The 12,429-nt window shown below is 42.0% G+C and overlaps 1 protein-coding gene across 1 annotated transcript in view; it reads right to left on the reverse strand.

Annotated features, from left to right (window-relative positions):
- dock3 (dedicator of cytokinesis 3) overlaps window positions 1–12,429 on the reverse strand; it is a 327,231-nt gene that overhangs the window by 127,506 nt on the left and 187,296 nt on the right. Inside the window, exon 20 of the mRNA XM_055647822.1 lies at window positions 12,043–12,126. Within this exon, the coding sequence (XP_055503797.1) occupies window positions 12,043–12,126 (84 nt within the window). The remainder of the gene's footprint in view (window positions 1–12,042; window positions 12,127–12,429) is intronic.

The following is a 12,429-nucleotide window of genomic DNA, read 5'->3' on the forward strand; positions in this document are numbered from 1 at the left end:
TTTCCATAAAGATACTCATCTTTGGGATGCTTTACATCTCTTCATAAAGTCCAAGTATTAATGCTGGCTCTGGAACTGCCTTTTGTCATATTGTGCACAACAAAATAACAGCTCGACACATGCTTATCAGTGTGAGGTCACAATAAAAATAATTGTGACCTCTTTGCGTTTACCTTTTGGTGTGCAGATCTCAGGACGATGGAGCTTGATTACTTTCTCCAACTAAATGACAAGAGTCTCAACTGTCTCTCCTGTTATTGGGGAGGATGGGTGGCCAACAGTCAGTCTGTCCCTTCCTTTGTTGTGTTTTAATAGTATGTGCTAAATGTATGTTTTTAGTGTTCTTTAGCTTGTTTTATGTGGAGGGGTGGTGGGGGGTTGGGGGAAACTTTTTCTAATCTCTTACCTCGACGGAGATACAATTTTTTTTCTGTATCGTATCTCCATCGGCACTGCAGTCTAATATCAAGGAGCTGGCGGCGTTTGTTGGAGACCAATATTTGAGAGCTCCACAGCAGGGAGCCTATGGGATAACATCACGGAGCCTGCAATCCCTTTGCCAGGGATCGACCTCAGAGCTCCAACCTCGGTCTCTCTGCTCCGGGGAATCCAAGCTGCAGGAGCTTCAACCGCCGGCTGCGGGAGCTTCGATCGCCCTGACGGATGGTTCGGCTACCCTGACAACTGGTGGATAAAGAGGAAGAAGATTGGGCTTTTTTGCCTTCCATCACAGTGAGGAATGTGGGTAATCTGGTGTAGTGGATATTTATGTTAACTTTTTTGTTGTTGTGTGTCTTGTTTTTTTCCCCTCGTGTGGCTGTATGGTAATTTGCATATAGCTGTACCTTCATTGGTACATGTGACAATAAAAGACCTTTGAAACCTTTGAACAATTACTCTGTTGCTTCACAGTGTGCTGCTATAGTTAAAGAATGTAAACATCTTGTGGACAGTCCCTTGCCATAATAAGTAACGGTTTTAGTCTCTACTATCTTTGTTGTAATGTTGCCCTTTATCTGGTCATTGAACCTATTATATAATAGGTTGTAATTCATAAAATGTCATTAAGCCTCAGGCCTCAACAACTCCTTTGTGCCAATTCCCCTCTGCCCTCAATTTCCAAATCATTCAAAAAATATATCTATTTCTTCTCCACAACCCTCTGGAGTGGATAATTTGAGAGGTTCACAACCCTCTGTGACAAAAATGTTTGTACACACCTCTGTTGTAAATATCCAACCCCTAATTTCACACCAATTTTCTTCTCTTTCGAGAAAGGCCCCTATCTGAAATGTCACCTATTCTTGTTCTCCACAGATGCCTGACCGGCTGTTACTCCAGCACTTTGTGTATTTTTTTGTAAACCAGCATCTGTAGTTTCTTGTCAGAACCCCTCAGGATCTTGTACAAGATCATTCTTCATTCTTCTAAACTCCAAAGCTGCATTGTTACATGCTGAATGATAAAGAGACCTCAAACTGTACTGAATGCAATTGGCATGCCATAAAATCAGCAAACAGTGCTGATGGGAACTGAGAGTTATCAGACGCCAATGCTTCTGAGATGCCAAACATTAATGCAGATTAATCCATTAATCCATGATTTCTCGATAGTTTGATGTATTGAGGTGGAGGTCAGTGCTTCAAACTATTTCAAATGGCTATCTGATAAAGTGATGAAATAATCTATAGCTAGCGGGCAAAACCCTATATATACACTCTGGAATGCCCATTCCCACCAAGAGTCATAGTCATAGAGTGATACAGTGTGGAAACAGGCCCCTTTGGCCCAACTTGCCCATACCGGCCAACATGACCCAGCTACACTAGTCCCACCTGCCTGTGTTTGGTCCATATCCCTCCAAACCTGTCCTATCCATGTGCCTGTCTTCTCTTAGATGTTGGGATAGTCCCAGCCTCAACTACCTCCTCTGGCAGCTTGTCCATACATCCACCTTCCTTTGTGCAAAAAAGTTACCCCTCAGATTCCTATTAAATCTTTTCCCTTTCACCTTGAACCTATGTCCTCTGGTTCTCGATTCCCCTACTCTGGGAAAGAGATTCTGTGCATCTACCCGATCTATTCCTCTCATAATTTTATACACCTCTCTCTATAAGATCACGCTCATCCTCCTGCACTCCAAGGAAGAGACCCAGCCTACTCAACCTGTCCCTATAGCTCACAACTTCTAGTCCTGGCAACATCCTTGTAAATCTTCTCTGAACACTTTCAAGCATGACAATATCTTTCCAAATGGTGCCCAGAACTGAACGCAATATTCTAAATACGATCTCACTAACGTCTTATACAACTGCAACATGACCTACCAACTTCTTTACTTACTACTCTGACTGATGAAGGCCAATGTGCCAAATGCATTTTTGACCATCTTATTCACCTGCGACTCGACCTTCAAGGAACCATGTACCTGCACGCTTAGATCCCTCTGCTCCACAACACTCCCCAAGATTGGTACATGTCCCTATCATTCACTGTATAGGTCGTGCCCTTGTTAGACATCCCAAAATGCAACTCACATTTCGCTGTGTTAAAGCCCATCAACCATTCCTCAGCCCACCTGGCCAATTGATCAAGTTCCTGCTGCAATCTTTCACAACCATCTTCATGATCTGCAAAACCACCCACATTTGTATCATCAGCAAATTTGCTAATCTTGAAGAAGGGTCTGAAGAAGGGTTTCGGCCCAAAATGTTGCCTATTTCCTTCGCTCCATAGATGCTGCTGCACCCGCTGAGTTTCTCCAGCAATTTTGTGTACCTTTGCTAATCTTGTCCTATGTTCTCATCCAAATCATGATAAACAGTAACGGGCCCAGCACTGAACCATGAGACACACCACAAGTCACAAGCGTCCAGTCCGATAAGTAACCTTCCACCATCACCCACTGCTTCCTTCCATGAATCCAATTTGCTATTCATTCAGCTATCTCTCCCTTGATCCCATGCAATCTAACCTTCCACGGCAGCCTTCCATGCAGAACCTTGTTGAATGCCTTACTGAAATCCATGTATACAACAACTACAGCTTTGCCCTCATCGACCTTTTTGGTCACGTCTTCAAAAAACTCAATCAGATTTGTGAGACACGACCTCCCACGTCCAAATCCATGCTGACTATCCCAAATCAGCTCTTGCCCATCCAAATGCATGTATAACCTATCCCTCAGAATACCCTCTAGTAACTTTCCAACTACAGATGTTAAGCCTCCTGGCCTGTAGTTCCCATCATTTCCCCTGCAACCCTTCTTGAAAAGAGGCACAACATTTTCCGCCCTCCAGTCTTCCGGCACCTCTCCTGTATTTAAGAACGACTCGTAAATTTCAACCAAGGCTCCTCTCTAGTTTCCCACAATGCCCGAGGTGACCACTTTGATTCCAAGAGGTCCCACTATCTCTCTAGTTACCCTTTTCCCCCATAAGTATTTATAAAATCTTTTGGGGTTATCCTTAATGCTACCCACCAGAGTTATCTACTGGCCCTTTTTTACCCTTCTGATTTTGTTTTTCATTTTACTCCTTAGTTCCCGAAACTCCTCCAGGGACGCACTTAATCCCAGCTTCCAATACCTGGCCCATGCATCCTTCTTGTTTGTTGACCAATTTCCCTTGTCAGCCAAGCTTCTTTACATTTGCCTGCTTTGCCCTTCACTCTAACAGGGACGTATACATATCCTGAGCTTTTGTCAGCACATTTTTAAAAACATCCCACTTGGTCGATGTTCCTTTCCCCTCAAATAACCTGCTCCAGTCAACAAGCGAGCCCTTCTCTCATACCCTCAAAGTTGGCCTTACCCCAGTTGAGCATTTTAACACATGGGCCCTCTCTGTCCCTGTCCATAAATATCTTAAACTTAATCGAACTGTGGTCACTGGTCCCAAAAGGCGCCTCCACAAACACTTCATTAACTTGCTCTTCCCAATATCCCAATTCTAGATCCAGTGTTTCCCTCTCATGTGTGGGGGCATCTACATACTGTTTGAGATAACTCTCCTGAACACTTTTATAGACAATAGACAATAGGTGCAGGAGTAGGCCATTCGGCCCTCCGAGCCAGCACCGCCATTAAATGTGATCATGGCTGATCATCTCCAATCAGTACCCCGTTCCTGCCTTCTCCCCATATCCACTGACTCCGCTATTTGTAAGAGCCCTATCTAGCTCTCTCTTGAAAGCATCCAGAGAACCTGCCTCCACCACCCTCTGAGGCAGAGAATTTGTTCCATATCTCTCTGTATCATCGTCTATATCTCTCGTTTTGATTAGTTTTGAGGAATTGCACCTCATTTAAACCCAACACACTATCCCAGTGTATATTGGCAAAGTTAAAATCCCCTACTACAACAACATTATTTGACCTGCAGCTGCCTGCAATCTCCTGGTATATTTGTTCTTCTAATTCCCATTGACTATTTGGGTGTCTGTAGTGCACCCCAAACTAGGTGATCATCCCTTTCTTATAACCATATAACCATATAACAATTACAGCACGGAAACAGGCCATCTCGGCCCTACAAGTCCGTGTCGAACAACTTTTTTCCCTTAGTCCCACCTGCCTGCACTCATACCATAACCCTCCATTCCCTTCTCATCCATATTTATTTTTAAATGATACAATGATTCTTGTTCCTCAGCTCCACCCATATAGCCTTACTAGACAAACCGTCCGCAATGTCACCTCTGACCATAGCTGTGACATAGAAACATAGAAAATAGGTGCAGGAGTAGGTCATTCGGCCCTTCGAGCCTGCACCGCCATTCAATATGATCACGGCTGATCATCCAACTCAGTATCCTGTACCTGCTTTCTCTCCATACCCCCTGATCCCTTTAGCCACAAGGGCGACATCTAACTCCATCTTAAATATTGCCAATGAACTGGCCTCAACTACATCCTCCTTAACCAACAACAATGCAACCCCTCCTCCTCTTTTTCCCCTCACCCTGTCTCTTATGAAGCTCCTGTACCCTGGAACATTGAGCTGCCAGTCCTGCCCCTCCCTTAACCAGGTTTCAGTAATGGCTACAACGTCCCATCGCTCGTACCTATCCATGCCTCAAGCTCATCTGCCTGACCTGTCAGACCCCTTGCATTAAAATACATGCAGTTTAAACCAACCCTCCTTCCTCGCTCTCCGCCTTTCACCTGCATATTATGTCCACTAACCTTTCCCTCACCACCCTCCATACCAACTTCTAACCTCTCACCTGCATCTGTCCTGTATGAGAACCCACCCCCCTGCCAAGGTGAACATCCAGCCAAAACACAAAACCCTGAGCTACAGCCTTCAGGTGGATCATCGCCATGAGTTGAGCATGAAAGTTCCTAAGAATATTTCTCTGCAACAACTTTGGAGAAACCATTTTGACAGCTTCACTTCAAACCTTCTTGGTAAATTATTAATTCATGCCACATTTTCCAGATGTGATTAGTATTGATTAATGTGACTAGGAAGATTGCAGAGGGTATGCAAAATTGTGTTGTTTTTGACAGTGAGGAGGTTCATCTTCAGTTACAGAATTATATTGATGTTGGTAAGATGTGTGAAGTAATAGTAGACAAATATGTGAACTGATGTACTTAGTAAGGACGGACAATGTTAGGCCATACACAATGAATGAGAGACTCCGAGGAAGTTTTGGGGAAAAGAGGAGGCCTTGGCATACATGTTCAAGGAACCTTGCAGGCAGTAGTACTATAGATGAGAAGGCATACACGAGACATTCATTCATCTGTGGGCAGACATGTTGCCATTGTGTGCTGATCTAGTTGCCATACTGTGGAAAGGTTGTGATTGCAATGGAGTGGGTGTAATGAAGATTCACTAGGATTCTACCTGCAGTGGAGCTTTTCAATTATGAAGAGAAACTGGATAGGTTTGGTTGCATTCCCTGGAGCAACCAAAGCTAAGGAAAAACCTGACTAAAGTATATGATTAAAAGGGGCATAAACAGGGTAGACTTTTTTTCCTCAGTGGAGACGTCTACAATCAGAGGAAACAGGTTTAAGGTAATGAGTGTAAGATACTGTGTGTACCCAAGCTCTTTCTGTTGTTACAAGACTGGCATCCATGTGATAATGTGGAAAATTGCCCAAGATTCACTGGAAGTAGAATAGACATATATCACCTAGTCAGAGTGCTCTCGATCATTTTCAAAGTGATGGAAAGTGTTGTCAACAGTGCAATTAAGCAATTAAAAATTATTTGCGAATAATCTGCTTTTTGATGTCTAGTTTAGGTTTGTCCAGATTTACATGGATCTGAATTTCATCACTGACTTGGGTCAAATGTGACCAAGACTGTGATTAAGAGTTGAGAACAGAATGACTGCACTTGTCAAAGGAGCACATTACCAAAAGTGGCATTGAGGAATTGCTGTAAAACTGAACTGAAATTAAAGTGAAAACACTAATTTTTGGTGGCACAATTTACAAATAAGAAAATAATTTTTGGAAGTCAATCATTAAAATCAAAGAGAGATACAGTATGGAAACAAGCCTCCAAATCCTTGCTGACCATCAACCACCCATTTACACTAGCCCATTTTAATATCCCCACATCATTTTCAACACTCCCTAGATTTTACCACTCACCTACATACTATGGGCAATTTACAGTGGGCAATTGACACCGTGTGTCTTTGGGATCCGAGAGGAAATTGGAGCACCTGCAGAAAACCCATGCAATCACTTGGAGAACACAGGCAACTCCAGAGGTCAGGATCAAACCCAAGATTCTGGCGCTGTGAGGCACTGGCTGTACTAGCTGTGCCACCCTAGTCCCAGAATGTCATTGCAGGAATTCATCTGGACAGTGTCCTAGAATTAACCTTGTTTAGCTGTTTCAACCATAGCCTTTCTGCCTTAATAAAATTGGAAGCCTTGATGTTCATTTATAATTGCATAATTCTCAATTCCATTCATAATGACTCAGAACCTGGATAACATTCAGGCAGGGTCTCATATTCATATCCTAATTGCACTAGGCACTGATCAAGGCAAGAGAGTCTATCAACCAGTTTGATATCCAATAACAGTACCATTGCCACAGTTCCCCAAACCAACAAGCTATGGGGACACCATTGATTAGAAACTCAGCTCGATCAGCCATATGAACACAATTGCTCCAACAGTTTATCAGAGCAAGTAATTCACCCTCAATGCTTCAGATACTTTCCACCTTCTCCAAAAGAAAAGTGTGATTTTCCACTTGTTTAATGAGAGCATTTTAACAACACTCAAGACGATTGACATCATCCAGGACAAAGCAGCCTGCTGCACAAGCACTGGATCATGTCCCTTAATAATTAATTTCCTCCACACATTGCTGCAGTGTATGCCATTTACTAAATGCACCTGCCTAGGCTGTTATCGAATATAGAACAGAACAGTGTTCAGCACAATGTTTGTACTGAACATGATGCCAAGCTAAACTGATCTCAACTGCCTGTACATGATCCATATCCGTCCAGTCCCTGCACTCCATGCCTCTTAAACACCACAATTGTATTTGCCTCCACTATCCCTGGCAGTGTGTTCCAGATCCCCATCAATCTCTGGGTAAAAAACCTGCTCCACATATCTCCATTAAACTTTCCCCCTCTCACCTTATTGCTATGCCCTCTGATGCTGGGTATTTCTACCCTGGGAAAAAGGTTCTGACTGTCTACCCTATCTATGCCTCTCATAATTTTATATAATTCTATCAAGTTTCCCCTCAACCTTTGACGTTCCAGAGAAAACACCCAAGTCTATCCAACCTCTGAAACTCTCTAATCCAGGCAGCATTCTGGTAAACTTCCTCTGCATCCCCTCCAAAGCCTCCACATCCTTCCTGTAAATGGGGCAACCAGAACTGCATGAAATACTCCAAATGCTCATTTGAAGCATAGCAAAAGCTAGTTAATGCAATCAAAGTTAACTTCACCACAGATAACAACATTCTGTTCTTTAACATTTTATGTGCTAATCCTAGTATGGCCTTGCAGAATATATCTAACTATTTAAGATGAATGCCAAACACACCCACTGTATTCTGTTAAATGTATCAAGTTTCCTGATGTATTCCATTTGCACCATTTCTATTATATTCTCTTGAGTCCTTTTTTACATGTTATTGCTTCCTTTATTATTCAGGGATACACTCTTTTTGCATTATGTTGTACTACATTATGTTGTACCAGTTAAATCAGGGAAACGTATTGAGGCTGAATGTGACTCCCTCAGTCTGAAACACATAGTTATCCATTCAGCACAGTGCCTTAAGATCATATAGACAGAACAACAATTGTACTTCACATCTATACACGTACACTACACCACAGTACACTACAGCTTAAGAAATGTGGGAATACATGTATGAGTGCATATTGTGTGTATGATGGTCAAATAGTATTTGTGGGTAACAGCATTAAGCTTAATGAAATATACATGTATAAATCCTTAAATATTTTTTCTGGAGTAGGATCACAGAGCAAACCACTCATGGTATTTAGCACACTGCCCACCTGCTACCATTTAATTCCTGCATTCCACACTCCCTTCTGCTACCTCATAAATGAGGTTTGAATTACGGGTGTCAAATCCCTGCCTAACTAATAATCCATTGCAGCTATGAAAGTATAAAGCTCCTGACTCAGTTACAGCAGTAATGTTGAACAGAACTCAGGTCTCCTTTTAAAGCTGGAGCCTTAACATGAATTAGTGCAGTACTTGCTCTTAGCATGCAGTAATAAAGGCATCAAGGTGAAGGACATTTTAAATGTGCTCACAGTTTTGCATAAGGAGCAAGGTAGAAATAATAATCTAATGAGACTGAGACAGACTTCTCTGGTGTACCACATGTGCATGCACATTTGCTGAGCTAAATAATTTCTATGCTACCTTTTAGTTTAGATAGGACAAGAGGGGAGAGATGTTGTGTTGTCTGTGCGTTGACAGGATTAATTGGGTCAAGTTAGTCAATTAGTGGATTTAATAGGTACACAAAAAAGCTGGAGAAACTCAGCGGGTGCAGCAGCATCTATGGAGCGAAGGAAATAGGCCATTCCATAGTGGATTTAATACATTCTTCATGTACAATCACAAATCAGGGCAAGAGGCAACAAGATCCAAATTACACAAATTCCATCAAACCAATGCGGCTGGATTTGAATGACAGGAGCATTGGGCATGAGATGTCTTTGATTGAGAAGACATGGAACCTAATGTTGATTTGTTGCATTATAATGTAGCTCAAGCAAGTATTAACTGTACATGAGCATGGTTTTCGTATTCTGTAAGTGTCAAGCATATGTATGTGCTTGCTGGGGTTGAAGTTTCTAGGGGGAGAGTTGGGGAAATGATGGGGTGGGTAAAAAGAAACGATGCAGGAGAATGGAAGATGCAAATATGTTTTGTCATCTACTGTATATTCCATCAAAATACATGGTGCAGTGAAATGTATTTGATTCTTCAAAGATGCTTGGTCTTTTGACAAATGCAACTCTAAATGCACCAATGCTGCAGCAAATGATTCAATCTGCTCTCAATAACTCTGATGCAGAGTTTCAGTCCTTCAGTTAACATGATCTTGACTCCTCCAGCTTGTCTCTTGGTTAAGTACAGTAATTCAGTAATTGCTGAGTAAGTGAGTTCACTGTGTCTGTCAGTCAACCTACAACATGGTCATCCGTAATGCTATAGGTAGGAGTGAACATACAGCAGTCTCATTACATTTACAAGTTTTGTTTTTTAAATAATAAACATGAGGTCATCCCTTGTTCATTACTATACTGACCCTAGAACTGGCCAAATTTTGTGTCTTCCACCACAGTGATGAATGCTGTGGTGGATGTTTGTGTTAGATTTCTATTGTGTATTGTGTGTTCTTTCTCATTGTATCACTGCTGACATATTCATTTCACTTGCACTTTATGTGCAATGTGACGAATAAACCCGTATTGTATTGTATTGAAATGAGAGGGTCGAAGATAAAATCCATTCTCACTGCTGATTCAACTGATGCCAACCTTTCAAGGATGGAGGTTGTAGCTGAATTCCGCATGCCTTGTTCAAGAGAAGGTTAGTCAAGATTCCTTTCCTGATTCCATTCCAACAAGCTTGCTACAATGTGGAGGCGTGAGAATCAAGTTAGGGTCTACCGTGATTGCCCCCACAGTCAAATAGACTGCTAGTTCACAATATGGTTCACAACATCATCAAGGACCCACACCATCCTGGCCACACACTCATCTCTCCACTGCCATCAGGTAGAAAGTACAGGAGCCTGAAATCTGGTACATCCAGCTTCAGGAACAGCTTCTTCCCCACAGCCATCAGGTTGTTAAACTCCCCATCAAACAAACTGAACTGTAACAGCCTATTGTACCATCTGTTTATTTATGTGTATTTATATGGTCTATGCTATATAGACACACTGAACTGTTCTGTATTTATGCTTACAATATTCTGTTGTACTGCAGCAAGCAAGAATTTCATTGTCCTATCTGGGACACATGACAATAAACTCTCTTAGAAACATAGAAAACAGGTGCAGGAGAAGGCCATTCGGCCCTTCGAGCCAGCACCACCATTCATTGTGACCATGGCTGATCGTCCCCAATCAATAACCCGTGCCTGCCTTCTCCCCATATCCCTTGATTCCACCAGCCCCTAGAGCTCTATCTAACTCTCTCTTAAATCCATCCAGTGATTTGGCCTCTGCTGCCCTCTGTGGCAGGGAATTCCACAAATTCACAACTCTCTGGGTGAAAAAGTTTTTTCTCACCTCAGCCTTAAATGGCCTCCCCTTTATTCTGAGACTGGCCCCTGGTTCTGGACTCACCCAACATTGGGAACATTTTTCCTGCATCTAGCTTGTCCAGACCTTTTATAATTTTATATGTTTCTATAAGACCCCCCCCCCCCATCCTTCTAAGCTCCAGTGAATACAAATCTTTTCAATCTTTCCTCATATGACAATCCTGCTATCCCAGGAATCAATCTCATGAACCTATGCTGCACTGCCTCAATCACAAGGATGTCCTTCCTCAAATTAGGAGACCAAAACTGTACACAATACTCCAGATGTGGTCTTACCAGAGCACTATACAACTGCAGAAGAACCTCTCTACTCCTATACTGAAATCCTTTTGTTATGAAGGTCAACATTCCATTAGCTTTCTTCACTGCCTGCTGTACCTGCAAGCCAACTTTCAGTGACCTGTGTACAAGGACACCCAGGTCTCGCTGTACCTCCCCCTTACCTAACATAACCCCATTGAGATAATAATCTGCCCCCTTGTTTTTGCCACCAAAGTGGATAACCTCACATTTATCTATATTATACTGCATCTGCCTTGCATCTGCCCACACACTCACCCTGTTCAGGTCATCCTGCAACCTCCTAACATTCTCTTCACAGTTCACACTGCCACCCAGCTTTGTGTTATCCGCAAACTTGCTAGTGTTGCTCCTAATTCCCTCTTCCAAATCATTAATATATATAGTAAACAGTTGCGGCCCCAACACCGAGCCTTGCGGCACTCCACTCGCCACTGCCTGCCATTCTGAAAAGGACCCGTTCACTCCTACTCTTTGCTTCCTGTCTCCAACCAATTTTCTATCCACGTCAACACCCTACCCCCAATACCAAATACTCTAATTTTAGTCACCAGTCTCCCATGCAGGACCTTATCAAAGGCTTTCTGAAAGTCTAGATACACTACATCCACTGGCTCCCGTTCATCCATTTTGTTTGTCACATCCTGACTTGACTTGATATGGAAGTGTGTTATCTGAGCACCTGAAAATTCAGCAAGACTCACAATCTTTGAGAAAGAGGCTGAAAATTCAAGAGGCTATTTCCATCAAACAGAACTCAATCTACTAAGAGTTGAGATTTATTTTAGTTACACTCTGCACTGTGGTACAAATCTCAGAAGTTTAAATTGCTTACAATTAATATATTAACAAAGCAATTTTTATAATCTTTACATTGGACAATAGCTATGAAATACCAGTGCATGCCTTGGGTTACTTACCAAGGACTGAAATACCAGCAAACCATATTTCTCCGTGTTGTCATCTAAAATTGTAAACAATGTATCTAAAATGTCCTGTAAAAACTGGAAAAGAGAAAAGCGTTAGCTTGGAGATATTCTTCAGTATCACTGATATCCACTGCTTAAGCATTTACACTGAAATTAAATCTTTCAGAAATAGGGATATTTTTAAATTCCCTTTTCAAATCAGCCTTCAACATTAAGGAGTGAATGAATGAATGAATGAATGAATGAATGAATGAATAAGTTTATTGGCCAAGTATTCACATACAAGGAATTTGCCTTGATGCTCTGCCCGCATGTGACAACATGACATACAGTGATAGTTAGGAAGGACACATAAAACATTAATAATAAAACATTATC

Source organism: Leucoraja erinacea, chromosome 16 (genome assembly GCF_028641065.1).
Source record: "Leucoraja erinacea ecotype New England chromosome 16, Leri_hhj_1, whole genome shotgun sequence".
NCBI classification, from domain to species: domain Eukaryota; kingdom Metazoa; phylum Chordata; class Chondrichthyes; order Rajiformes; family Rajidae; genus Leucoraja; species Leucoraja erinaceus.